The 25,511-nt window shown below is 39.2% G+C and overlaps 1 protein-coding gene across 1 annotated transcript in view; it reads left to right on the forward strand.

The window, feature by feature from the left end:
• LOC118806616 (inactive dipeptidyl peptidase 10-like) overlaps positions 1–25,511 on the forward strand; it is a 63,395-nt gene that overhangs the window by 14,458 nt on the left and 23,426 nt on the right. The window contains exons 2-4 of the mRNA XM_036568101.1: positions 18,530–18,644; positions 18,847–18,942; positions 23,278–23,372. Coding sequence (XP_036423994.1) covers positions 18,530–18,644; positions 18,847–18,942; positions 23,278–23,372 — 306 coding nt within the window. The remainder of the gene's footprint in view (positions 1–18,529; positions 18,645–18,846; positions 18,943–23,277; positions 23,373–25,511) is intronic.

Consider the following 25,511-nt stretch of genomic DNA (forward strand, 5'->3'; position numbering starts at 1 on the left):
AGTAACTGGTCACAGTGATTTTTTATATATGAAAAACTGCTACTCCAGTGAAAGAGGTATTGCATGAGACAAAAAAAGAGGGCAGGTACAAAAAACAAGACTCCAGATGACTCTTTATCAGGTGAAGATGAGTGTCTATGTCTTGTTTGCATGGGGCCATTCTCGAACGACCATCCAAATGAGAATCGGGTCCATTGTGTGAAGTGGGCTCATGAAGAGTGCAGAGTGCACCCAGGCCAGGCAATTTATGTATGCCGGAACTGTGATTCTGACAATGAGTCTAATTAGTGAAGTCTGAGATCAAATAACTAGAGCAGTGGTGCACCACTCCTGGTGGGTCGGTGTCCAGCAGAGTTTGGTGATTGACACTCAAACACACCTGATTACACTCATCTGTTTATTGCCAGGTTTAGTGGTTGTATTTGAGAGGGGGAACTAACAAACTGTGCTGGACACCGGCCCACCAGGACTGTTGTCGCTGCTCTAGTTATCTGATCTCAGACTTCACTAACCAGACTCATTGTCAGAATCACAGTCACCTGACATAGAGTTGGGACTATGTTAATGAGCTCTACCGCATTCCAGGACTGACGAAGCGAAATAATGATTTATCAAATTCATTCATTTATCAAGCTTTTTTCTGAAGAGGCATTTAATTTTGAATTTAAAGTAAAACAAACTAACTAACTAACTAACTAACTAACTAACTAACTAACCCAACAATTAATTGATTTTGAATTTGTTGCAAAATCCAGTATGATGTCTTACCCTACATAGTGTGACAACTTACCCGCTGATGGGACAAGTTGTCACAAGTGCACACTCACTAATTGCTTGTAAGTCTGAACTAAAATAAGACGTGAAAATGTAACAATACAAAAAAATATACGCCTGAGACCTCATTATTTCATTTGATATGCAATTTGTAGTATTATGATCTACTGATCAGTCTGATCCATTTTCAGATCTCAGTCTGATCCATTTTCTGTGACATATGGAAAACTTTTCATCTTATTTTTATGGTCTTTCAACATTTCAACAGGCTTATAGAGCAGCAGCTGTGGTGAGCATGAACATATCATCACTTATTTTCTTGTTTACTCATTTACTCAGTCTACATGTATTTGCAGTATATGTGTGTATTCTGCCCTCTGGTGGTGCAGTCACAGTCACACAGCTCGAGCAGGTTTAGAACGGAGTCAAACACTAGAGGGCAGTGCAAGACTGTATAAAAACACTAACACCTGAAAGGATGGATGAATACTCATCTACACATAAACAATACTGCATTCCTATTTTTGTGCAGTATTTAGATTGACTTCTGTGTTACTGTAGATAAATAGTGCACACCTAGCTCAGCCATAGCCTTAACCTCAGTGACCTGAAGGGAACTAAAGGGAATCTTTATGCTCTTTTACTTGTTCAAAAACACTTTTTTAGTAGTGTATCATTTTAAAACACACACACATGCACACAGTGCAGAATTCAGGTTAGAGGTGAGCCATATTCAAACGTAGGAATTCTCATTCAAACATATGCATGTTATGGACTAATTGACCTAACTGAACTATGATGCATCATTACTCCCTCTTCCATCTCTCTCTCTCTCTCTCTCTCTCTCTCTCTCTCTCTCTCTCTCTCTCTCTCTCTCTCTCTCTCTCTCTTTCTCTCTCTCTCTCTCTCTCTCTCTCTCTCTCTCCCTCTCTCCCTATCTCTTTGCCTATTCTATGCTCACCATCTCATGTGTGGTGTACAGATCTAATATATAAAACAATTTCCCACTCTTACTGAAACTGTCTAATAGTAAACACTTACCTTTTATTTACTGTTGCCTTAATGTGACTATTTCATTACTGCATTTTTAGCGTCCTTGTGTGTATACATGCATGAGTGCTCTTATCTGTGTCCAACAGGACTTGAGACCTGACTGACACAACACTACACACACAGAGAGAGAGAGAGAGAGAGAGAAAGAGAGAGAGGCAGAGAGAGAGAGAGAGAGAGAGAGAGAGAGAGAGAGAGAGAGAGAGAGAGAGAGAGAGAGAGAGAAAGAGAGAGAGCAAAAGGCAAGATTATGCATACACCCCCCAAGGGGACGAGTGCTGGAAAAAGAGTAGAATCTCTCTTAGTTCTGTCCAACTGTGTTTTACTGGCATGAATATTAGAACTTACATTATTGCCAAAGTAAGTCTAACCTATCAGGGGCACCTAGTCTGTATATTGTCAGCATCAATATTTTTCCTTTTTCCCAGCCTTTGACTGAAATTTGATCCACTTCTAATTTGTTCCTGCATACATTATTTGGTGTTTAGTCTCTGCTTACTTTTACATAACTCTGCTGGTGGGGTTTTAGCTGGTTTAAGAAATCCTTTTTTTCCAGGGGTCCTCACACACCAGTACACCACAACTATTTTGTTTATAGTTTAAATAAGCAAGGACGAATTCTTACTGGCAACTCATTATTTTGAGCTGTGATTGATCTGTAGATAAACAGAGCTCTCTTTATGCATTTTTTCTACAGAGCTAAGCCTTTTCTGAAATGCCTCATAAATAAATCACTACCTAACTTCCTCCTTACTGATGAAAGCCTATATCTTATTCATTGATTTATTTATCTATCTTTCTATAATTTTTGAGTCAGAAGCTTTTTAAAAGGTCCATAAAACGTGGATATGAGTATGGTGATTGAATGTGTGATCTAGTGTCCCATCATCTGGTTGGATGCCAGCACATTAAGTTGAACTAGTTCATAATTCTCATATTCAGAGTGCTACAGAAGAGCATGTCCAGGTTGCTGATGTCTAGATGCCGGCTGATGTTTATCACCAGTTTTGAATATAGAGGTTATGAACTCTTCATTCAGGACTGTCTGAATGTCTGTCACTCTTAGCAAAAATGGTTCTATATAGTAAAAAAAGGGTTCTTTGGTTCATAACAATGGTGGAGCTCATTTTAGTGTTATATAGAACCCTTTTCTGTATAGAACCATCTACACCATATTCTCAATCAATCTGAAGAACACTTACATGATGCAAAGAACCCTTTAATAAGGTTCTTTGAGTGTTTATGGTTCTACATGGAACCATTTTCGTAAACTAAAGAACCCTTGAAGAACCATCTTTTTTAAGAGTGTACAGTCACAGTTTTTTCTTTTAAGATACAAACTGCACCACTGGCCTCTGAGTTCTTCATCTGTAAGAGGAAAGTCCTTTGGGTTTTAATAATCCTTAATTAATGTCTTGAAGGCCTCTAATTTTTTCAGATGTTTTCTCCTGGACTCCACTTATTGAATGATTACTGTTTAGTCAAAGTGCTTTCTCTATTTTGTACTTGTTAAGTCATTACCATGTATTGTGTTCAGCCATTTTCAGTTGGCACAGAATGAATTGGAGTTAATTGATTCTTCTACACTTTTTATTTAATCTTGGATATGTTTGTATTTTTGTCTGAAGGCTATGTTTATATGTTTTGCGCCTCACAGTACTTTTACAGTTCCTCATTTTGCTGTTCCCTGTGTTTTTGATTGAATACTTTTCTGTTTCTCTTTTCTCACTTTTTTGCACAGTTGATTATCCATTCTACAGGCTGTCTTCTCTTTGCTTTCGATTAATGACCAGGTTTGACATTCTAGCACTACTTCTTTAAAAATACAGTTCAACCCTGTCTATTCCTTCCTTAATTTGAGGAGATGTTCCTGAAAGAAATGAATCAAAATGTGCTTGAATTTCTTGGCTGTGCATTGCATGTTGCTATCAGTGCCCCTCTGAAAGATTATTTGAGCTGCTACATTTTGCTGGGCTTTTCACATGTATTATCTGTACTTGTCCTATTCAAACATGCTGGGATTTGGCTGTAGTCAGATAAGAGTGGTAGTGGTTTGTCTGTGAATGCTCTTGAGAAGATCGGGTGCTGCTGCCTACTGCCTGTGCTACCACCTTCCACTGACAGTGTGCAGACCCAGGCTTGAAAAGAGCTACAGAAGATGCTTCTCATTTATGTTCACAGATTAATCATAGCTCGGTTGGCAGGAGCGTGTGGGAAAATGAACATTGTGTTGTGTTATAATTTGATCACCACTGGTCTGTCTCCTTCTCCAGTATTAATATTCTCATAGATTCTTATGTGACTGCTTTTGGAAATTGTTAATTTCTTGTTTTCAATATCTTGATTTTTATAAAAATAAAGGTCTTTTGAGATGTTATAGCCTTTATTGCACAAAGGAATAGCATATATTGATATGATCTACTTTTATTGTTAACCACACATAATTTTTTTTCTTTTCTGCTGGTAGTTTAAACCTTAATCATCTCCACTGAGTCATTTGTGATTTGGTCTTGTGGACCACCAGTGGGTTCATCTTCTGAATGTTATACATTATAAATGTATATGTGTATTATAAAAGATGTGAAAAATGACCCATCAGAAACGTGCCCAGAATTGGCAGAGTTTGCTGCTCCACTGAAGGCTTGCCTGGTCAGCATAGCTTGTCTGGCCTGGAGATGCTGGGGAACACTGGTTACTAGGGTGGTGCAGCTGTGTGTTTGGGAGGTGGTCTGTGTTCTCATGGTGCAGTGGATGTGGTGAGTAGTGAAGAGCATAATACTACATGCTTTGCAAAGGGAAGCTCCACTGGAGTATCATAGGCTGTACCGTACTGGACGTTGGTTGATGGGTCTCAAACTCTGGGACTAAAAGGAACAGATGGACATGACTGCAGAGGCAGTATGCATCTATTATCAAGTGGTGGGCAAGATGGGTGTTTGGCAGGAGAGTACACTACCCAGAGATGCTGTCACTGATTTTCTGGATTGTGCAAAGAAGAATTTCTGTATAGCAGCAAGGCAGAGATGTCAATTTTTGAAATAGAGATGGTGTTGCCGGCTTTCTCTGTTTCCACTCACAGGGACACAGCACTTTCTTCCTCAAGGTTGTTTGCTCCTGTATGGATAATGTGATGTTCCCTGTGGTTTCTCTCTGGATTTCCTTCCTGTACCACGTTTCTTGGGTGCTAGGTTTCAGATGTACTTGTTGGCTGGCAGTGTTTTGTTTAAGTTGGTGGTTGAGGCTGGGTGAGGCTCTCCACTGTTGGAGGATGCTTGTTGAAGGAGTATTCTCTTAGCTCTCAGCACTGTCCTAACTCTCTATCTCCGCTCTTCTCAGAGATTGGCCGTCTCTTCCCTTTAGCTTTATCTGTCCCTCTAGAGGTGTCTCACCGGCACTCTCAGTGCAGCCACATCTCTTATACAGTAATTTCCCTTCTCCTGCTGCTGTTTTCTCTCTGCCAGCTGCTATAAGACCATCTCCCAAAGGTGCTCTCGCTCTACCTCCAGCTGCATGAAGTGCTCCTTTATCAGGGTTATAGAGTGCAGGAGTGAAGGGTGCTGATTCTGCTCTGTGTTTGTGTCATCATGAGCCAAAGAGTCTTGAGGGACAGAGCCTTCCTGCAGGATGTTGTTGCTGTATCTCTTTTTCTTCTCCAGTTTCTCTTCAGTTTGACTCAGGTTGAAAAAAACTTGAAAACTCTTGAAATTGGTTTAGATTACATTTAAATAAAGTGTTAACAATAACTGATTTCACAAAGGCCGCAGTCTTTGTTTTCAGTTTAAGACTGTAAACTACTAAAATACTTGATTACATGATAGAATAACATCCTGTTATTATGCTAACAGTGTTGACCATTCTATGCATACAATACTCACACACACACACACGTTAGTTGTGTTAGTGTCATTTGCACTTATTTGAGATTCTCTTTTACAAAGGGGTTGTTAGGGTTAGTTACACAGGAAGTAAAAAGCAACAGCTAGAAATAAATTATATAATAAAAAATGGGTTATATGGTCAGTAAAAATGTGTAGATTAATGTTATAACTATTAAGGCTGCAGCATCATTTAACCAGTTTAGCATTTTAATATGTTAGTTTAATAGACAAGCTACATACAGTTGCACTCAAAATTAATCAGCCCCCTCAAAGTGCAAGGCAGTTTGGTAATATAAATAAAATTTGATGGAAATCTGTCAACCAAGGCTTTACTCAGAGAACGTTTATTACTACCTGTTCAAATAATTTTGAGAACATAAATTTGAGTTTACTGCAAACAATTTAAATGAAAAGTCATTCTCTCCACAAATGTCCATGTGAAAAATTTTTCAACCCCTACAGTCAGTATTTTGTGGTTCACTTCTGACATCTCTGTATTGGAGTCTTTGCCCATTACTCATGTGCAAAACCATCCAGCTCATTAATGTTCTTTGAACAGAAATATTTGTCAATTATTTTGTATTGTCAACATTATTGATAATATTGATAATAGTTATTGATAATAGACATGTCTACACACCACAGAAAGATAATTAACAGCATTTGGTAATCTTTTAGCACAGCTACATAGCAGTTAGCTGTCTTTATTATTACAGCTTTGTATGATGTGATGTTCTTTTACAATCAAGCATCCTTGCTAAAAATCTTTTTTTACATAATAAACACTGTGATCTCTAAAAGGGCATCAATGTGGATGGGTCATTAATGTGATCTGTCTGACAGCAGGAGGCGTGTGAGTTTGTTTGTGTGAGTGAGTGAGATAAAGCGAGTGAGAGAAAGGAAGAGAGAGCTAGTAAGGGAGAGTTAGAGAGAGAGAGAGAAAGAGAGGGAGAAAGAGAGGGGGGAGCTAGTGAGGGAGAGAGAGGAGAGAGAAAGAGGGAGAGCTAGCGAGGGAGAGAGAGAAAAAAGAGAGAGACAGCTAGAGAAAGAGAGAGAGACAGAGAGTTTGTGTGAGAGAGAGAAAGGGGACAGAAAGAGAGAGAGAGAGAGAGAGAGAGAGAGAGAAGGGGGGAGATAGAGGGAGATTGTGTGTACATTTGACTTGATTGTGGTTTCAAGTCACTCTAATTGAATCCTCTGTCCTTGGGAGAAAGGCATATTCACTCAGATGTAAAGGCTTTGTGGCAGCCCAGTCTGATAGATACCACTGATTACATCCAAGACATACAGCACAGATTGAGGGAAGCTCATTCACTGAGCTAGGATGTACTAAACTGTTTGCAGAGGGAAAACCCCTCATTAAATGCCCTCATTAGTTTCAAATGCACCTCTTTGGACAGAGGACGAGGGACTTGAAAATCAGATAGATGAAACTATCCGTGATGGGGGACATGTTTGCAGTCTATCCTGCTCCACTTGCCGAATATTGTTTGCAACGTGTCTCTGTAATGCTGCTCATTATATGGTGGACCACATAAGCACTACACTGGTGGAAAAAAGGACTTGCATGGCTTACTGTTTAAAAGAAGGACTTTTCCATTGAAGTAATATGCATTTAGCATTTTGCCCAGAGATATCCATGTGTTTAACAAAGAATGCTGATGTATGTAATAATAATGTGATAGTGACAATAAGTAGCTGCATCATTTTTTTGCAAAAATATTTTGTTTGTTTACTTATTTCTTTATTTACATCATTTGAAAACACATACTAACCTTTACACTAGGTGTAAAATTCATGATGAATGAGTGAATAGAAATGGGACCAAAATTACTTGGAAAAAATCTTATCTACTTTAAAGTACATTAAAAGTTAAGAATGTTTTTCCTTCCTCTGAAAAGTGAACATGGAGATAAAAAGTTGATAGTGACAATATATTTCTCTCTGATAAAAACTGTTTCTCAGTGAATAAGTAAAAAAGTTAATGTTGCATTCTGTTTATACAGTTGTTATTAAAGATTCATTCTAAATCAGCAACCAGAGATGTTTCCAAGTGATTTCATGCAAATCTTAGTCAAGTCTCGATTGTCTTGTGTGTGAGTGAGAGTTAAGTCTTGAGTATTTTGTACAGAATTTTAGTTTAGTCCTATTATAAGCTGCAGGCATTACATTGTACAAAAGTAAAAACCTATCAACACAACTTTAAATAACAAGCCTTTAAATTACAGAAAGACCAGACTAGACAATGCATAAGCTTGGGAAAAAAAGATATTTATAAAGAAAGTTATTCAGAAATGTATTTAGAATCCCAATTTGTTATTATTTCAATTCCCCACATCCAAATTTCATCAGTCTAAATTCTTGAAACTGAGTTTTGTTCCATGTACAAAAAAAAAATGCCTTTTAACTTAAAAAAGTTAGTGTCTGGACTGAACTTCAAATAATATGCTGATATGGCATAAAACACAGATTCTTGTTTAACTTATTGTTCAAAATTCAATGGACCCCTTAAAATCCCAGGCTTATTACATACGAAGGCCTATTATTATTCAGTAACTACAACTACGTATAGAAGTTAGTAATAAAACTTTGGGCCCACCAGCAGTGCCTGGCCATATATAAGGGTTAACTCAGAATTTTAAGGCAGCCAGAATATTTCAAGTTGTGCTGTAAGTCAGTTAAGGGCAAGTCTGAGTTAACTGGAGTCCTCATCTCTGCTAGCAATAAACTGCTGTGAGACTTTTTAAATTTTAGATTATATAACTTAATATTTCTGGGCCTGAGATGACAGTTGGAAAAACTGGCTAAGGAATAAAGAGTTTTTGGAGCTTTAAATTTTTATGGCCTCTTGTTCGACAACATTTCATTTCCTCATTAAAAATGCACAAAATGATTTCATAATCTATGGAGAAAGACCTCAGATTTTATCAAAACTGTAACAGCTTTGCTGAATGATGAAGAAAATGTATCAGTTAAAATCACTGAAAGGTTTTATGTATTAGGGTTGATATGAAAATAATACCTTCTAAAGAGGACAGGCAGAGGACTGTACTACACTTTTTAATCTGACTTTGGAAACACAAACAATACTAGATTGCATTACATCTGCTTCGCAATGTACATAAAGTATTACAATAAAAGAGAAAAGAGTTAGAAATGAATTTTTATGAACTAGTGCTAGAGGTTTGTAGTACTAACTAATGCTACAGCACCGTTCACACTCATTAGATTCATGGCTGTTCGATTCAGGACCGTGGACAGTCAGGAGCCATTTAAACATCTAAACAGGACTCATTACCTTTAATGGTCCCTCTGAAGCCTGACTGTCCACTGCTGAGAGTGACTAAGGTAAAGGATAGGCACTTTCTGCATGCTGAGGGTTTGACTACAGAAACAGTGTGAGTCATGACGACATGAGACATTAAAACAAATCAATGCTTTGCTATTTAGAGGAGACCATAAAGACAAGACTTCACATCCAGAGTGTGAGCGACCAGCAATCAGAGAGTTTCTGATGGTAATAGGTTATCCTGAGTGGTCTGGCTTGTAGAACTGCTGTCCCTGACCTGAGACGAATGGGTCATAGACAGGGAAATGTAACAAGAATGACAATAATACGCATGTGGTTGCAGAATTTGATGACAATGATTGTGTCTATGAGAATGGCTCTTAAATGGCTTTCAGACAGTTTTATGGCCATATTCATTGTTCTATCATGCTTTTTCCCAGGCCAGCAGGTAGTTATGTTCACATTTAAAGTCTCTGCGTCCCCTTCTGACCTCACTTTAGTTCTATCTCTCTCCACTTCTTCCACTCTCTCTTATATGAGTCAGTAAACACTTGTCAGTAGCTGTTACAGGTCATGCATTAATAATTAAAACTAAAGTTAACCTTACTGAGAAGTAATGAGAAAGAGTCAGAAAGTAATGAGGGAGAATCTCCAACAGAGAGGCTGATTTACTGATGTGCTTTGTGTGCTTGTTTACGTGTGTGTGCATATGTATCTGTGTAGGCAGAGACATGTGCAGCCTTAGTGAGTGATAAAGTAATTAATGTGATAAAAGCAAAATAAGTCAGCGAAAGAGCTCAGACTCTGCTGCATTGCCTATTTTTTCTGTTTCTGTTCCCCTGACAACAACCAGCCTACCCAGTCTACCATGGGCACTGCTAGGCCAATTTTAGGGGAGCTTTAGTGCTAAATGTTATTTAGCCCCTGTTCCTAAGTAAATGTACTTTCCTAGTCCAAATCATCTATAGCTTACGCTCATTCACAATTCACTGTAATAGCAAGGTGTGACCTGGAGGAGGCGCTGCTGCTGCTCTAATCCTGTGCTGAATCTGCAGTACTACCAGAGATTGACAAACGTAACGTTCTGCCAATCATATCAGCCCTCATTCATTGTAGGCTGCAAAGTAATCGGTACAAAACATTTATAAAGGCTTATATCAACATGCACTATTTGTCTTAAAAGCTGCTTTTGTCAAATGTGGTTAACGTAACACTTATGACATATAAGTGATATACACTATAGTCAAAATATGTGGACACTAATACTAATTATTGAGTTCAGATGTTTCAGCCAAACCCACTGCTAACGTATATAAAATCAAGCACATAGTTATGCAAAACCAGACAAACAGTGGCAGTAGAATAGGTCATGTTGAAGAGCTAGTGCCTTTAAACATGACACTGTCATAAGATGTCACCTTTGCCACAAGTTGATGAAATTTCTGTCCTGCAAGATCTGCCTTGTTCAACTGAAAGTGCTATTACTGTGAAATGGAAGCATCTAGGAGCAGCAACAGCTCAGCCAAGAAGCTGTCAACCTTGCAAACTCACAGAATGGGGCTCACAGAGTGCTGAAGAACATAGAATGTAAAAGTCACCTATCCTCTTTTGCATCACTCACTACAGAGTTCTAAGCTGCCTCTGCAACTTCGGCACAAGAACTGTGAGTCAGGAGCTTCATGAAATGGGTGTCCATAGCTGAGCAGCTGCACCCACAGCCTAAGATCACAATGTGCAATGCCAAATGTCAGCTGGAGTGGTGTAAAGCATGCTGCCACTTGACTCTGGAGCAGTGGAAATGTGTTCACTGGAGTGATGAATCACACTTCACTATCTGGCAGTATGATAGATGAATCTGGGTTTGGTGGATGCCAGGTGAATGCCACCTACTGGAATGCATAGTGCCAACAGTAAAGTTTGGTGGAGGAGGCTTAATGGTCTGGGGCTGTTTCAAGGTTTGGACTAGGCCTATTAATTCTAGTGAAGAGTAATGTTGATGCTACAACATACAAAGACATTTTGATAATATGCTTCCAGGTTCGAAATAACAGTCTGGGGAAGACCCTTTCCTGTTCCAAGAAGACTGTGCCCTGTGCTCAAAGTGAGGTTAATAAAGACATGGTTTGGTGATTTTGGGGTGGAGAAATTCCAGTGTCCTGCACAGAACCTTGACCTCAACACTGCTGAACACCTTTGGAATGAACTGGAAAATTGATTAGGAACAGGCCATCTCATCCAACATCAGTGCCTCATCTTAGAAATGCTCTTTTGACTAAATGGGCACCCATAGACACACTGCTAAACCTAGTGGAAAGCCTTCCCTGAGGAGTGGAGGATATTACAGCAGCAAAGGTGGGGTAAACACCAGGTGTCCACATATTTTTGGCCATATAGTGTCTTAGATGTCATAACACTTTCGGGGATAAAATGATGCGAAAAAAGGCCTTATGAATGACACCCTTCAGTAACCTGAGTGTTCTTTACCAATGGCTAAAGCATTTTGTTGGACACACTGTAACACTGTTGTGTTATAATGGTATGGAGCCACACCTCAGCGTACACTGGGAAGAATGTGAAGATGAATAGCTTTGAGAATGTTTTCATCTACTTCTACAGCACTGGTTTTATCACAAAAAAAAGGGACCGCTGAAAAGGTTTCATATGGAAGCATCTCTCTTTCTTTCTCTCTCTCTATTTCTTTTGCTCTCTCACTCTTTCTCGCATTCCCTTTCATCATGACTTTCCCTCTCCCTCTGTTTCTCTCTCTGACACACACACACTCACACTCACCTCAAATGCTGAGATTCAGAGCAAACCAGCCTTCAGTCATTCACATTAACACATCACAATCACATTGAATTTGATTGTATCTGATTCTTCAGACATTCCTGTAACCTGTTATCATCTGTTAAATTGTATTGTGCAGCAGATTGTGCAACAGAAAGGCTGATTGCTTTATTCAGGAGATGAGTGCAACAGTAAGGGAAAGCAAGGATGAAGAGATGACGAGGAAAAAAGAGAAGGGGTGGGGATGAACAGTACAGAGGAGAGGAGAGGAGAGGAGAGGAGAGGAGAGGACAAGGGAGGAGAGGAGAGGAGAGGACATGCCCACAACCACTAAGACATCCACACATAAATAAACATACACACATACACACACACACACACACATACATAGATGAAGATCATCAGAGGTCAATTGTGAGGGATGAGAGCGTTCTGCTGTTGTACAGTTTGTCATATGCTAGAGTGATAGCCCTATATTTAGAGAGGGCAAAATAATGCTGCTGCCCTGCAGAGCAAGGGAGAGAGAGAGAGAGAGAGAGACAGGATAAGAGAGAAAGACAGAGAGGGAGAGACAAAGGAGAGAGGGGGAGAGGGAGAGAATATGTGTGTATCAGGAGACAGAGAGTCATTGCTCAATCTGACAGCCGCTCCCGGCAAGGAGCAAACGCACTATTTTAACCTTTAGCATGGCTAGGACACACACACACACACGCACACACACTCACATTTCTATGAAGGGTGAGCGGTTGAGCAGGTGCAGAGCAGACAATAAGAGGAGATTAACATGGAGGTGGCATTTCAGGCTCGGTGTTTACCACTGACATTGTAAAATGTGGTTTTAAGAAATTTCTGAATGTGATATTATAGTCCTGACATTTAGTGGATATTTACAATGCTTTTGATGGTATCCAGCCAGGAGGGGAGCACAAAGAAAGTGTGCCATTCTTCGATTATTTATTCTTAAAGTGAGCAGATTGCAACTGCAAAAATATCATTTTCACCGTTGTACCATTCCTCCAGACAAAGAACCAAGTACCACTTTAAACAGAAATATCCAAGCTTGTGTCTTGGTAGGTAAACATTTTGTTATTCTGAACAGGTCTGAATAATTTTTTGTGTTTTCCAAATGTAGTTGTCTCCTATTCTTAGTCTTTTTGTAGGCTTCTCCCCTTCAAAAGGTATATGAACTCAATATACTTCAGTGTCTTTCTGAACCTGAATTTTCCCAATGCATTTCATGTTTTCCTTTAATAAACGTAACCACAACTGATCATAATAAGCCTTGTCTAGATCGCTCCTCACACTGAAAGCTCCAGCTGAGTGGTACTCCAAGGCAATATTTGACTTGAGAGAGTGAGAAAGAGAGAGAGAGAGAGATAGAAAGAGAGATAGATAGATAGATAGATAGAGAGAGAGAGAGAGAGAGAGAGAGAGAGAGAGAGAGAGAGAGAGAGAGAAAGAGAGAGAGAAAGAGAACGAGCGCTGCAGGCTGTTTATTTATGAATTCTGTTCCCTAATGAAAGCCTCTGTGGGGCTGAAGCAGTTCTGAGATCAGCAGATGGCTGTGCTGGTGCCCGCGGGGCTCACTGCGGAGGATGGATTATTCATCATCCCTCCATCCCTCCCTGCCACTGCTAATACCATCTCCACAACCAGCTAACAACACTAATAACACAACACCTCTAACACCCACAACCCTAATATAGCAAAACTGCACGTAAAGCTGTGCATACACTACACGACTGGGAGCATCACAGACTTAAGCTGGCAGAATTATTCAAATAATAATGCCATTTTGAAGCAAAACCACGTCTTTTTGGCCAAAATGATACAGTGGTTAGAGTTTGTACAATGCGATGTGCCTCGGCTGCTAAACAGAAATCCTAATCACCGCATCATTCATTCCGAGACCTCCCCCTGACTGCACAGGGCAGGCTTCTAGCGGTGCTGAGTTCTTTTGAAGCACACTATGTGGCCAAAAGTATGTGCGCACCTGACCATCACACCTATATGAGCTTGTTGGACACCCCAGATAAAACCATGTGCATTAATATGGAGTTGCCCCGCTCGTACCTGTGCTATAAAAGCCTCTATTCTTATGAAAAGGATTTCACAAGATTTTGGAGTGTGTCAATTCAGTCAAAAAAGCACTTGTGAGGTCAGACCCTGATGCTGGATAAGAAGTCCTGGCCCATAATTGATGTTCCAGTTCATCCCAAAAGTGTTGAATGGGGTTGAGATCAGGACAGTGTGCGGACCACTGAAGTTCCTCCACACAAGACTTATCATACCATGTCTTTATGGGTCTCGATTTGTGCCCAGGGGCAAAGTCATGCTGGAACAGGAAAGGGCCTTCCCCAAACTGGGGCCGCAAATTTGAAAGCAAGTAACTTAAGTGTCTTTGTATGCTGTAGCATTAACATTACTCTTTACTAGAATTATTAGGCCTAGTCCAAACTTTGAAACTGCCCCAGACCTTTATGCTTTCTCCACCAAACTTCACTGTTGGCACTATACATTCTGATAGGTAATGTTCTCCTGGCCATCCACCAGACCCAGATTCATCCATCAGACTGCCAGATAGTGAAGCTTGATTCATCACTCCAAAGAACACATTTACACATTGCTCTGCAATGGAAACCCATTTCATGAAGCTCCAGATGCACAGTTCTTGTGCTGACGTTGCTTCCAGAGGCACTTTGGAGAGTGATGCAACAGAGGACAGGATTATGCACTACATGCTTCAGTATTCGGGGGCCTACCACCAACTAAAGCATTCAAGACCTCAAATCTCCTCTGTTATAACATGATACAAACAAAGCTAAATTGGACAAGAAATGTTTGTGCTTTTATGTGCACAAAACTGGGACTATGAGGTTGAAAAACGCAGATATCACAGCAAGAGCTGGAGAAAGTTTTTACCTCAAACTGGCAACTGACTTAAAATTGTAAAAAGAGTGCCTTGATGTCTGGGTCCATACATTATAAAGGCTGTGTTCAGCAAGCAGCTCCTCTATCTCTGCAGTGCACCGTACACACAGTGTGTACACAGGGCTCTTTGCCTTTTTTCTACACTCTTCTAGCTCTCTCATTGCTTTTGCCTGAATTACTTGTTTAGTTACATCGCTCACCATTTCACACTGCACATTCATCCACACTCATGAATGTTTTGAGCTGTAAAAATCAAACCATGTCTTAAATTATTTGAAGGCCAGAAAACTAAAGATTGACTTGTTTTGTTTCTCTCACTACTACAGATCAATCTTTCCATCAGTCACTTCTGATTGAGCGGCCAACCTGAAAAGATCACTTCAGATTGTGAAAATTTGTCAGATGGAACAAATTAGATTTAAAATAGGCTCAATATCATGTAGGGTAGGCCCTGCTTAAACCAAATTTAGTCAAGAAATCAGGTTTGAGCATAATACTTTAAAAAACTGGAAAACCAAATTTTCCTTGCTGTTTTGAAAAAAAAAGTATGAGTATGTAAATATTAATTTGTTCTCCCCAGTCCAAATGTCTCATATATGGAAGTGAATCTGCAAAACAGCATATTTGTATAAACACCTTAACATTCCGGCTTATTACATACTACGGCTTATTATTCATTAACTACAGGCACTTCGGTGCAAACTAATGGAGCTTTTCCTATGTTATAGAAGCGTGTAATAAAACTTTGGGCCTGTCGGCAGGCCCATGGCTTGTTAAGGAGTTGTGATGACAAAAACAGCACGTTTACTCATATCCATCTATTTAGCCAACAACAGTTTAGCTTCACCCACTGACGTTGAAGTTATAATCCTTATATATTTAGGTTTCAACTTTTGTTGAATGAGACACAGTACAGGGCAGCCAATTCATTTATGTATGACTGTCTTAAAGGCATAGTAACAAAAATCTCTAGTTCTAAGAGATATGTTTTTGGCTCACACAAATATCATGAGTAGGCCTCACATAAAGAAAAATAAAATGCAAAAAATGTAGGATGTGGCTGCTTTAAGGTATCCAGAACCTTTGTAGTAAGGGGAAATGTTGAAGGTCATTTGCAATGATGTGTATTTGATCTAGATATGCATTTAGTTTGCAGGGTTTCCAAGATTTTCCTCCAGTCAAGCCATTTGTGTTGGCGAAAGTTTGCCTTTCACAGTGAATGTAGTCATGCGTTCTGCTCATTTGGAAAGCGTCATTTTCAAATCAAACCTACTGTGCGTCTCAACTTTCAGTGCCAGTAATCCTAACTGGCTAATTGTCTCCATCACTCAGCAAGCTGTGCTTGTTTTGGCAACAAACAGACCGAGGTCTTGCTCCATGCAGAGCTATGCCAAGTCTTGTGAATATTTAATGTGGACACCAACACAGTCCATGCGGAAAAATGAACAGAATGAGCATATACAGAATATTCATTGTTAACATATATGCTGTCTATCTGAGAATGGGGCAACAAAATGTAAAAATAAAGAGCACACAAAGTGTCTTTTTGATTGCACAGCAGCATAACCAATATTTGCCAGTGTAAATACATCTGAGAGTTATTCATCAACACTGGTGACTATTTTGACTGCATGTACCTCCACAGCATTAGTATATATACAAAATTCTTAGGCCAAAACCGTTCTTTAATATTGTAAAACAATGTCTCAGACATCAGGGAGTGTATTTGTAAACATTTCAATTAATAAAAATATATAGTTTTTAGAATTTTTTTTAGAGGCATTACGTCTTCAGACTGGTCCTTATCACCATTGAACAATGAATTGAACTATGAACAATTCTGAATTGATAACTCCACCTCACTACAAGAGAGTAGTGCTTTTTTATGCTTTTTTATTTTTTGGGGATGGTTGGGATGGGGGGGGGTATTTTTCCCTAAAAAGCTGGTGGAGCAGACATCAAAAAGTTTGGTTCCCAAATTTTCATTTATCTGATCAGACCAATCTGTGTAGTATAAATTATGAATTATGAATTACAAATCCTGAAAAAAAATTAACTGAGTCTGAAATTATATGTACAATTACCCTTATAATGTACTGTATCAGAGTACTTAATGTACTATTAGCTGTACTGTTTCTTTTTCTTTCATGCCATGTTAATAATAGTATTCATGCTGTAGTCTAAACTGTTTAGCATACCACTTTATAAAGAACTATGTTCATAAAGAATGGTTTAAAATGGTTTACTATAATTTTGTCAATGGTTATTAATTAGTTTATAAACAATCAGTAAAAAGCAGTAGCAACACATTAATAAAAAGAGCAACAAGCAACTGTTGCTTGCCAGATAGTCAGCCTACATTCCCTTTACTCTTAAACTTCATATCAGAGCTGGTTAATTGTCTTACTTTATCTTCTCCTTCAGCCAGCATTAAACCTCTCAGCTTCATCAGATATTCATATTTATCAGATATAACAGGTGACCTTTGCCCTATTTATTAATGTGTTATAAGTGTTTATTAGTGATTATTAAATAACCATTAATAAACAAATTGTAAACAATTCATAAACACTTTGTAAAGGTGGCCTGAGTCTAAATAGTTGCCTTGTTTAGGTCAAAGGCCTCATATTAATTTTCACGTTTGGTTCAAGTTTGGTAGGTACATTATACATAAAGCGATGAATTTTAAAATGCACTAAACTTGACACTGGACCAGACCAGTGTAATAGAAGTAAAGAATGTCATTGTAACACAAAACAATTCGAAAATTTTCTACTTTCATTGCCCTCAGCATGTTCCGGTCATTTCTTTGGCTGGCCTACCTAGCTTTCGGTGGATTTATTTTTCTTTTGATGTTTTGTGTCATTGAGAATGTGTTTGAGGCTTTTGAAGTTGGCCATTTTCAACAAATCCAGAGAATATTTTTGCTCTGTTCCACTCACAACCAATCAGAATCCTTCACTCTGTTTTCATCACAGCCAATCAAAGAGAAGTGTCAAGTGTCCTTCAGTGAGAGGTGCCACTTGATGAGAATCCGTACGTGTGCACACACACACGCAAACACACACACACACACACACACACACACTTAGGAGCATAAAGGCTGTATGTCCCTCTTGATTCTGCGCTCCGTAAAAAGGCTCGCCTCCCTGATGGCGAGAGTGTGAAGAGCAGGCCAAAGGGAGGAGGCTGGTGAGCTCTTCTGTTCTGATGAGTGTGAAAAGATGAAAGTCATAGCTAATAAAAACACGACTGCTGGACTGCAGTGAGCTAAAACACATCTGTTACTGCACTTCCTTTGTGCTGAATGAGACACACATCAGCTCACTCTCAGAACTAATTGCACTCACTCCTTACAACAGATGACCACTCAAATACTTCTCTTCTCTCCTATCTCTTTCTCTCTCTCTCTCTCTCCTCCATCTTTCTATGTATATATATATATATATATATATATATATATATGCGTGGCACGGTGGCGCAGTGGGAAGCGCCTCACAGCAAGAAGGGCCTGGGTTCAATTCCCGGCCGGGTGACCAGGGTTGTTTCTGTGTGGAGTTTGCATGTTCTCCCCATATCTGCGTGGATATATATATATATATATATATATATATATATATATATATATATATATATATATATATATATATATTTCATTGAACTCTGGGATTTCACTGAAGTATTTATCTCTGATACTTTGTATTTTTTACAGTAAAGAAGAAAGTGTATCTCCAAAAGTGTGTTCTCTCTCTCTCTCTCTCTCTCTCTCTCACTCTGTCTCTCTCTCTCTCTCTTACTTTTTCTCTCTCTTTCTCTCTAGGATCTGGGTGATGTGGTGGGTCCAGACAGGAACTGGAAGGGGATTGGTATCTCTCTACTGGTGATAGCAGCTGTGTTGTCTGTGATCGGACTCTCCATTTTCCTTCTGTCTCAAGGTCTCTCGACCACACATGCTCACACAGGCAGATGCACATTATACCTGTATGATTCTGCATTATTAATCTGATTTGAAGATTTGATTTGAACGTTTGACACTTAAAGAGTATTATCATAAGCCCTGTTTAATATGATAGCTATAGCCTATACTCATGTGTGTGTGTGTCTGTCTATGTGTGTGTGTGCTTTGTTTTGATTCAGCTGATGGCTCTAAAGCTCTGGGATCCCATCTGACCTTGGATGACCTCTTCCTCAAAGAGTTTCAGGTTCATGCCCCTGAGGCACAGTGGATCAGTGGTGAGTGACCTCTACAAGCTGTCCATTTCATATCAGTATGTTTGTTTATATCAGTGTGTTCAGGCCAGTCTTTATCTGAATCAAACCTCATAAACAACCTCCATCTGCTGGCATTATCGGTCTGGGACCAGAGGGTGAATTCACACACACATGCGCACACACACACACACACACACACACACACACACACACACACACACACCACACTCAGGAAGATGAGATGAGTCCAGATGTGTGGTGTAATTATCAGATCTCCAGACAGCCAGTGTGTCAGAGCTGAAGGATAGATCTGTCAGGCCCTCAGAGAGAGGGGGCGTGCGAAGAATAGAGAGAAAGAGACGGATGAATGAAAGAAAGATAAATAAACAGACATCTGCAGAATTCCTATAGAACTGTTGTCAGTGTGTACAATTCAATGGTAGAAATCAGAAGAATTAAATGACATCAAATGGTTGCACATAAGTAAAATATTTTGCTTATAAGTTTGCTTTTTGCCTAAATTTCAAATCTAACTACCCCCATCTCACACACTGACACTCACAGACATCACATACAAATTCACTTACTTACTAGCACACATATATACACACATATTCACAACTGCTATGAATACCATAGAAACAGCCTACAAAACACCTTAGCAACCACCTGGGTTAGTGTAGCAATGACCTAGCAACACTTTAGCAACCTTCTAGAATGGCACAGTAATGGCCTAGCAACACATTAGCAATCACCTAAGGTGGCATAACAATGGCCTAGCAACGGCATAACAACAGCCTGGGGTTGCATAGCAACTACCTAGCAACACTTTAGCATCCATCTTGGAAAACCTAACAATGGCCTAGCAACATTTTAGTAACCATCTGGGATAGTACAGAAACTGCCTAGCAACACTTTAGCAACCACCTGCGATACCATAGCAATGGTCCAGCTACTCCTTAGCAACTACCTGGGATGTCAAAGCAACAGTTTAACAATGCCTTAACAACTGCCTGGGATCCCATATCAACAGCCTAGCAACACCTTAGCAACCACCTAGGATACCATAGCAATGGCCTGGCAACACCTTAGCAACCACCTGTGATACCATAGCAATGACCTAACAACACCTTAGCAACTACATGGGATATCGTAGCAACAGTGTACAACACCTTAATAACTGCCTGGGATACCATAGCAATGGTCCAGCAACATCTTAGCAACTACATGGGATATCATAGCAACAGTGTACAACACCTTAATAACTGCCTGGGATTCCATAGCAATGGCTTAGCAACACCTTAGCAACTATCTGGGATACCATAGCATGGGCCCAGCAACATCTTAGCAACTACATGGGATATCACAGCAACAGCTTAACAACACCTTAATAACTTCCTGGAATTCCATAGTAATGGCTAAGCAACACCTTAGCAACCACCTGACATAGCACAGCAATGGCCTAGCAGCACTTTAGCAACCACCTAACCGCCAAGCAGTGCCCTAAGAACAAGCTGGAATACCATAGCAACCTTGTAGCAACACTATAGCAACTACCTGGAATCACTATGTAAACACAAGTTATCAAAAATCATCAACAATATTCTGCAACTGCTTTAACTTTTGAGGCAGTATTAGCTGACTTTGTTAAGCCAACTTGATGTTAATTTACAAATGCACCTGTTCTAGTTAGTAAATAGTGCAATAACCTGATTACAGGTCATTTTTCTAAATTCCAAATTTGCTCAAACTTTGTGAGAATACAAAATCATGAACCTGGTGTTGAAACACAAATCAAACTGTGCACTGAATGTATCGTTACACCCCATGAGCCATATTTCAGTGTAGCTACAAAATTTGGATAGCAGTTCTGGCACCAGGAAAACTTTCCTAGGTGACTCGCCACATAATGATGTAACTGTATGCAACATTGAACACTTAGAAAAAGAATAGGCAAGCATTTCCACTAAAGTATAGAAAGTGCATTTAAGACCAGAACTTAAATATTACATTTTGCTGTGAAACAGACTTTCTTTTACAGTCAAACATGTTACTTCCTATTCTGATTCATGTGACCAAAGTGACCCAGTAATAAGCAACTGCCAAGTGAGACATGATGATTTAATATTAATGAAAACTCCTTATTGCATCTTTAATGAAAGGTGTGTGTGGGTAGTGCATCGCTCTCTCAGAGCTCAGATGCTGTCAGTTTTGCTGCAGCCCTGCTGGCTAAATCTCTCTTCAAAGATCCCACAGCACCACATCCATAATGCTGCTCCATTCTCCATCAGTCTCTGTAAAGCTGCTTTACTGTGTGTCTGTCTCAGTCTCTGTCATACAGCTGTGTGTCTCTCAGTCTCTCTAAAGCCGCTTTATTGTTATGTGTCTCTCTCAATCTCTGTAACACTGCTGTTTATCTGTTCAGTTCAGTTCAGTTCAGTTCAGTTCAAGATAGCTTTACTGGTGTCACTGCAAGTACAATGTAAATTGCTACAGCATTAAAACAACAGTAGCAACAAAACAACAATGACCATATTGTCATTATCGACAACAACAACAAAAACAACAATAGTAATAATAATTATAATAATAATAACAATAATAAGCTATGAGATATATTTTAAACAGTACTGTGCAAAAGTCAGAGACTGCTGCCAATTTATTTAATTTTCAGTCAAAACAACTTTTAAGTACTTGTTATTTGCTTTTCAACTTCAGGGAAAAAAAGCATAAAACATATTTTACAGACAATTGCAAAGAAGCTTTAAAAATACTAAATATAGTATCCAAATGTTCAGTATTTAGTGTGTCCACCCTTTATTTAAGCCTTCATTACAGCTTCCATTTTGTTTTTTCAGGTTACTTAATTTCAGTGTTTCAAGAAATCTGCAGGGACATTTTTCCACACCTCCAAAGTTCAGTCTTAGAAGTTGGTTGCATTTTCTGCTTCTCACAATCCAAGTAATTCCAAAGGTCTGGACTGTGGAGGGGCAAGTCCATTGTTCTGTCTGATTTTCTTCTTTTTCTTTTTTGCTTATTTTCTTTTCTAAATAACAGTTCATTGACAGTTACACATCCCAGACTCATAGTGTTGAGCTGTCTTCTCACAGTAGAAGGACAAACAGAAGCACTTGTGGATTTTTTTCAGATCCAAAGCAAGAGTGGAGCTTGATTTTTTCCTCTACATAAAGCTTTCATCTTTAAGAGTACAGGTGAAAGCTTTAAGTACTGTTTATCTTGTCTATCAGGTCTTACATGGTTGTAAGCAGTTCCATTGTCTGTATATTTTAAGTATTTTTTTGGAATTCTAGTTTTGGAAACTCCTGTTTTATTCACTATTTTCCTCTTACTTTTATCTTCCTTATGCATGTTGATTATCTTATATTTAATATTAGAAACAAATGAATAACTTTCACTTAACGGCCATTTTAACTGATAATTGAAGGGTGGTCCATGACATTTGCACAGTAATATATCTCATATGTATATACACATAATGTATATTAGTTTACATACATAACGCTGGGTACTGGTAAGGATCATCAAGGGGTGAGGAATTTGTTACTCATTGTCTCTGAGTTGATGTCATGCTGCTGCAAGAGATGCTGTTCACTCTTTGCCAGGGATAGATTGTACTTTTTCACACTGTGCTAGTTTATCAAGATTTCACTAATATGTTTGACTTTGTTTCTGTAGTGCAGTTGTGTCTCTTTATGTCCCTCTATCTCTCTTTCTCTCTCTCTTAGTCTTTCTAATGCTGTGTGTCTCTCTCCCAGTCTCTCCACATTGCCTCAGCCTTTCTAAAGCTGTTGTGTCCCTCTTTCAGTGTTTCTCTCTCTCGCTGTCGCTAATGCTTGTCTTCCTCTATCTGCCTCTTAGAGTCAGTTGTTTGCTGACAGGATTGTCACTTTCACTTCCTCTCTTTCCTCTCATGGCTGCCGGCTGCTTTCATGTGTCGCCCGGGCTTTGTAGAGACGCTGCCGAAATCTCATTAAATGCGGCCCAAGCACAGAGTCGCCTCTCAGACCCGATTCTCCACGCTAACTACACGCTAACTTACAACTGCGAACACATACACACACACTTTGACGACTGAAAAGTGCAGCAGCATTCTGCCCAGGCTCCACTCGGCCTGGTAAATATTTAATGTGTGGAGTTAAGGTGAGAGTCCGGATGCTGGCCTGAGGGTTGTTGGACAGCTGAATGTCTGCAGTGTGGTCTGATGGTAAAATCACTGCTGTCAAAGAGCAGAGAAAGAAGAACATCAGCCTACAGAGAAATACACTGTCAAAATGTGACAGCTCTCTTTCTCTCTCATTCTCTGTCTTTCTCTCTTTCTTTCTTCCCTGCCCTCAGAGGCGGAGATCATCTATAAGAGCAGAGATGGTAACGTGATGAAAGCAGACCTGCAGACCAATCAGATTGAGCTCTTAATGAAGAACACTACATTTGTGAGTAATTTTATACATCGACTAGTTCTGCACTCTCAGAACAGATGTTAAAGGGGAATTGCACCAATTTTTCAAAACTTCTGCATGATTCGATCGTTGAGATGTAATAGCATTAATGTAAACATAACCATTAATTGTTAATGTGAATATAGACATATTTTCTATCCAAAATGACCAGTGATCCTACAAGTGTCTTCTGAAGTTTTATCTGTGGGCTGTTTTGCCTTAAAGCAACATTATGTAAGAATTTTACCTTAAATGAACAGCTTCAAAATCTTTTTGATAGTACACTGACTGATAATAGGGAGAATGGCCTCTCTGTCATTGCCACTGCGGGCGAGAACACCTGCTAGAGTGCTGTGTAACTTTGGAAGAGCAGGCAAAAAAACCTCTAGTGAGAACCGTAACACTTTACAGCACCACGTTACACACCCACAATTCAGCTAGCTATAAGAAGAATCTCAGTATTTCCAGCATGGACATCATGCCAGAGGCTGCGAAGAGACCGAAGAAGACGTTGTTGGAGGAACCAAAGAGGAGAAAAAGACACCAAGCTTTTACTCATTGGCGACAGCTAAAAGAGATAAAAGGATGTAAGACAGTCTCATGGCTAATGGGAAAACAACGGAAATCCGACAGTAGAGTATACGTGCCTGCCAATGTTATTTATGAAAGGCTGTAACCTTGTTTGTGTCATCCCTGTCTCATGGAGTTTTGTAGTTGTTCTGGATGCCACAAGTCATCTAACCTGAGTCCTGTTTCAGGCTAGCATGCAAAGAAATAAATTAATCTCACTTCAAAAGGTTTGATTAGAATTAGTTAATCTCACACCAAATAAACCTTGAAAGTTTGCAACCACCTGCAATAAAAACCTTGTAAGTCAAAATGGTTCTTTCTCTTCTGATGTTCTTTGCAGGTGTTGTACCAAATTCCATCTCGCCTACAGAATCCGCCTCCCCTTTTCATGCATTTGCATCACGCAGGCCTATGGACACTGCAGATTTAGACATAGAAACAAACAAAATCACGAGTGTAATCTGTAGCGTCCATATGCCTTCTTGACATGCTTGCACAAGAAGAGAAGTTAGATTCTGTATCATTAAGCTCATCAACAAATGCATGTGTACAGCTGTTCATGTGGGGGGCACGCAGTGTGATTTGTATTTATGACAGTGATGTAAAAGTGAAATACATTCCACAACTGCAGGGGGACCCTATTAGCAAAAAACACCAATACTCACGTAATGCTGCTTTAAAATGCCTTGCATGTTCCTTTCGACCATGAATGGATTGAAAAATGTATGTTTTAGACCAAAACCTTATCACATTAGTATCGTAAAACAGTGCCCTAAGGCATCAGGAAATGTGTTTGTTACCATTTCATATTAATTTTAAACGATTCACAATCATTTTCTGTGAGGTAGCTTTTAGAGGTATTGAATTCTTGTCTGGTTCTTATCACCACCAATTCTGACTCAGTAAGGTTCTCTAGAAAGGAGCAGTCAAACCACTCCGAATGACCTTGTTTAACAATTTAATTACATTACATTCAAGCCTATTATTTAGTAACTGCTGTGAAACTACTAAGTAATTGTAAGTAAAAGGAGTGGTGGGAGTGGGGATTTGAGGTGTGGGCCCATTTGCTGATCTTTAAGGTTTAATCTGTGTAATTCTTTCATAATATCTTTGTGTCTAGATGTTTTATACCTGCACAGTGTGTGTCAAAAATATGCTGTGTTCTTGATATCAGTGATAGTACAAAACGCGTTAAATCAGCCATAACACAAACGTGTTGAATCAGTGATCGCACAAAACGCGTTAAATCAGTCATAACACAAACGTGTTGAATCAGTGATCACACAAAACGCGTTAAATCAGTCATAACACAAACGTGTTGAATCAGTTACAACCCAAAATGTGATGTAATATAAATCTTATAAACTAGACACCAAATGGTAGTGTTAGATGTTTTATTCTATTATATTTTATCTAACTTTTAGTTATATATTGTTGAAAACATTGATTCTAAAATTCCAAACAGTACTGTATGTCTTAGTAATATGCAAAGTCTGTTAGTCGCAGTGTTTTGTGGGTTTTAGCACACCATTATATCTGTCTGTGGTAAATGTGTTGCTTCTG

This window comes from Colossoma macropomum, unplaced genomic scaffold (genome assembly GCF_904425465.1).
Source record: "Colossoma macropomum unplaced genomic scaffold, Colossoma_macropomum, whole genome shotgun sequence".
In the NCBI taxonomy this organism is placed as follows: Eukaryota; Metazoa; Chordata; class Actinopteri; order Characiformes; family Serrasalmidae; genus Colossoma; species Colossoma macropomum.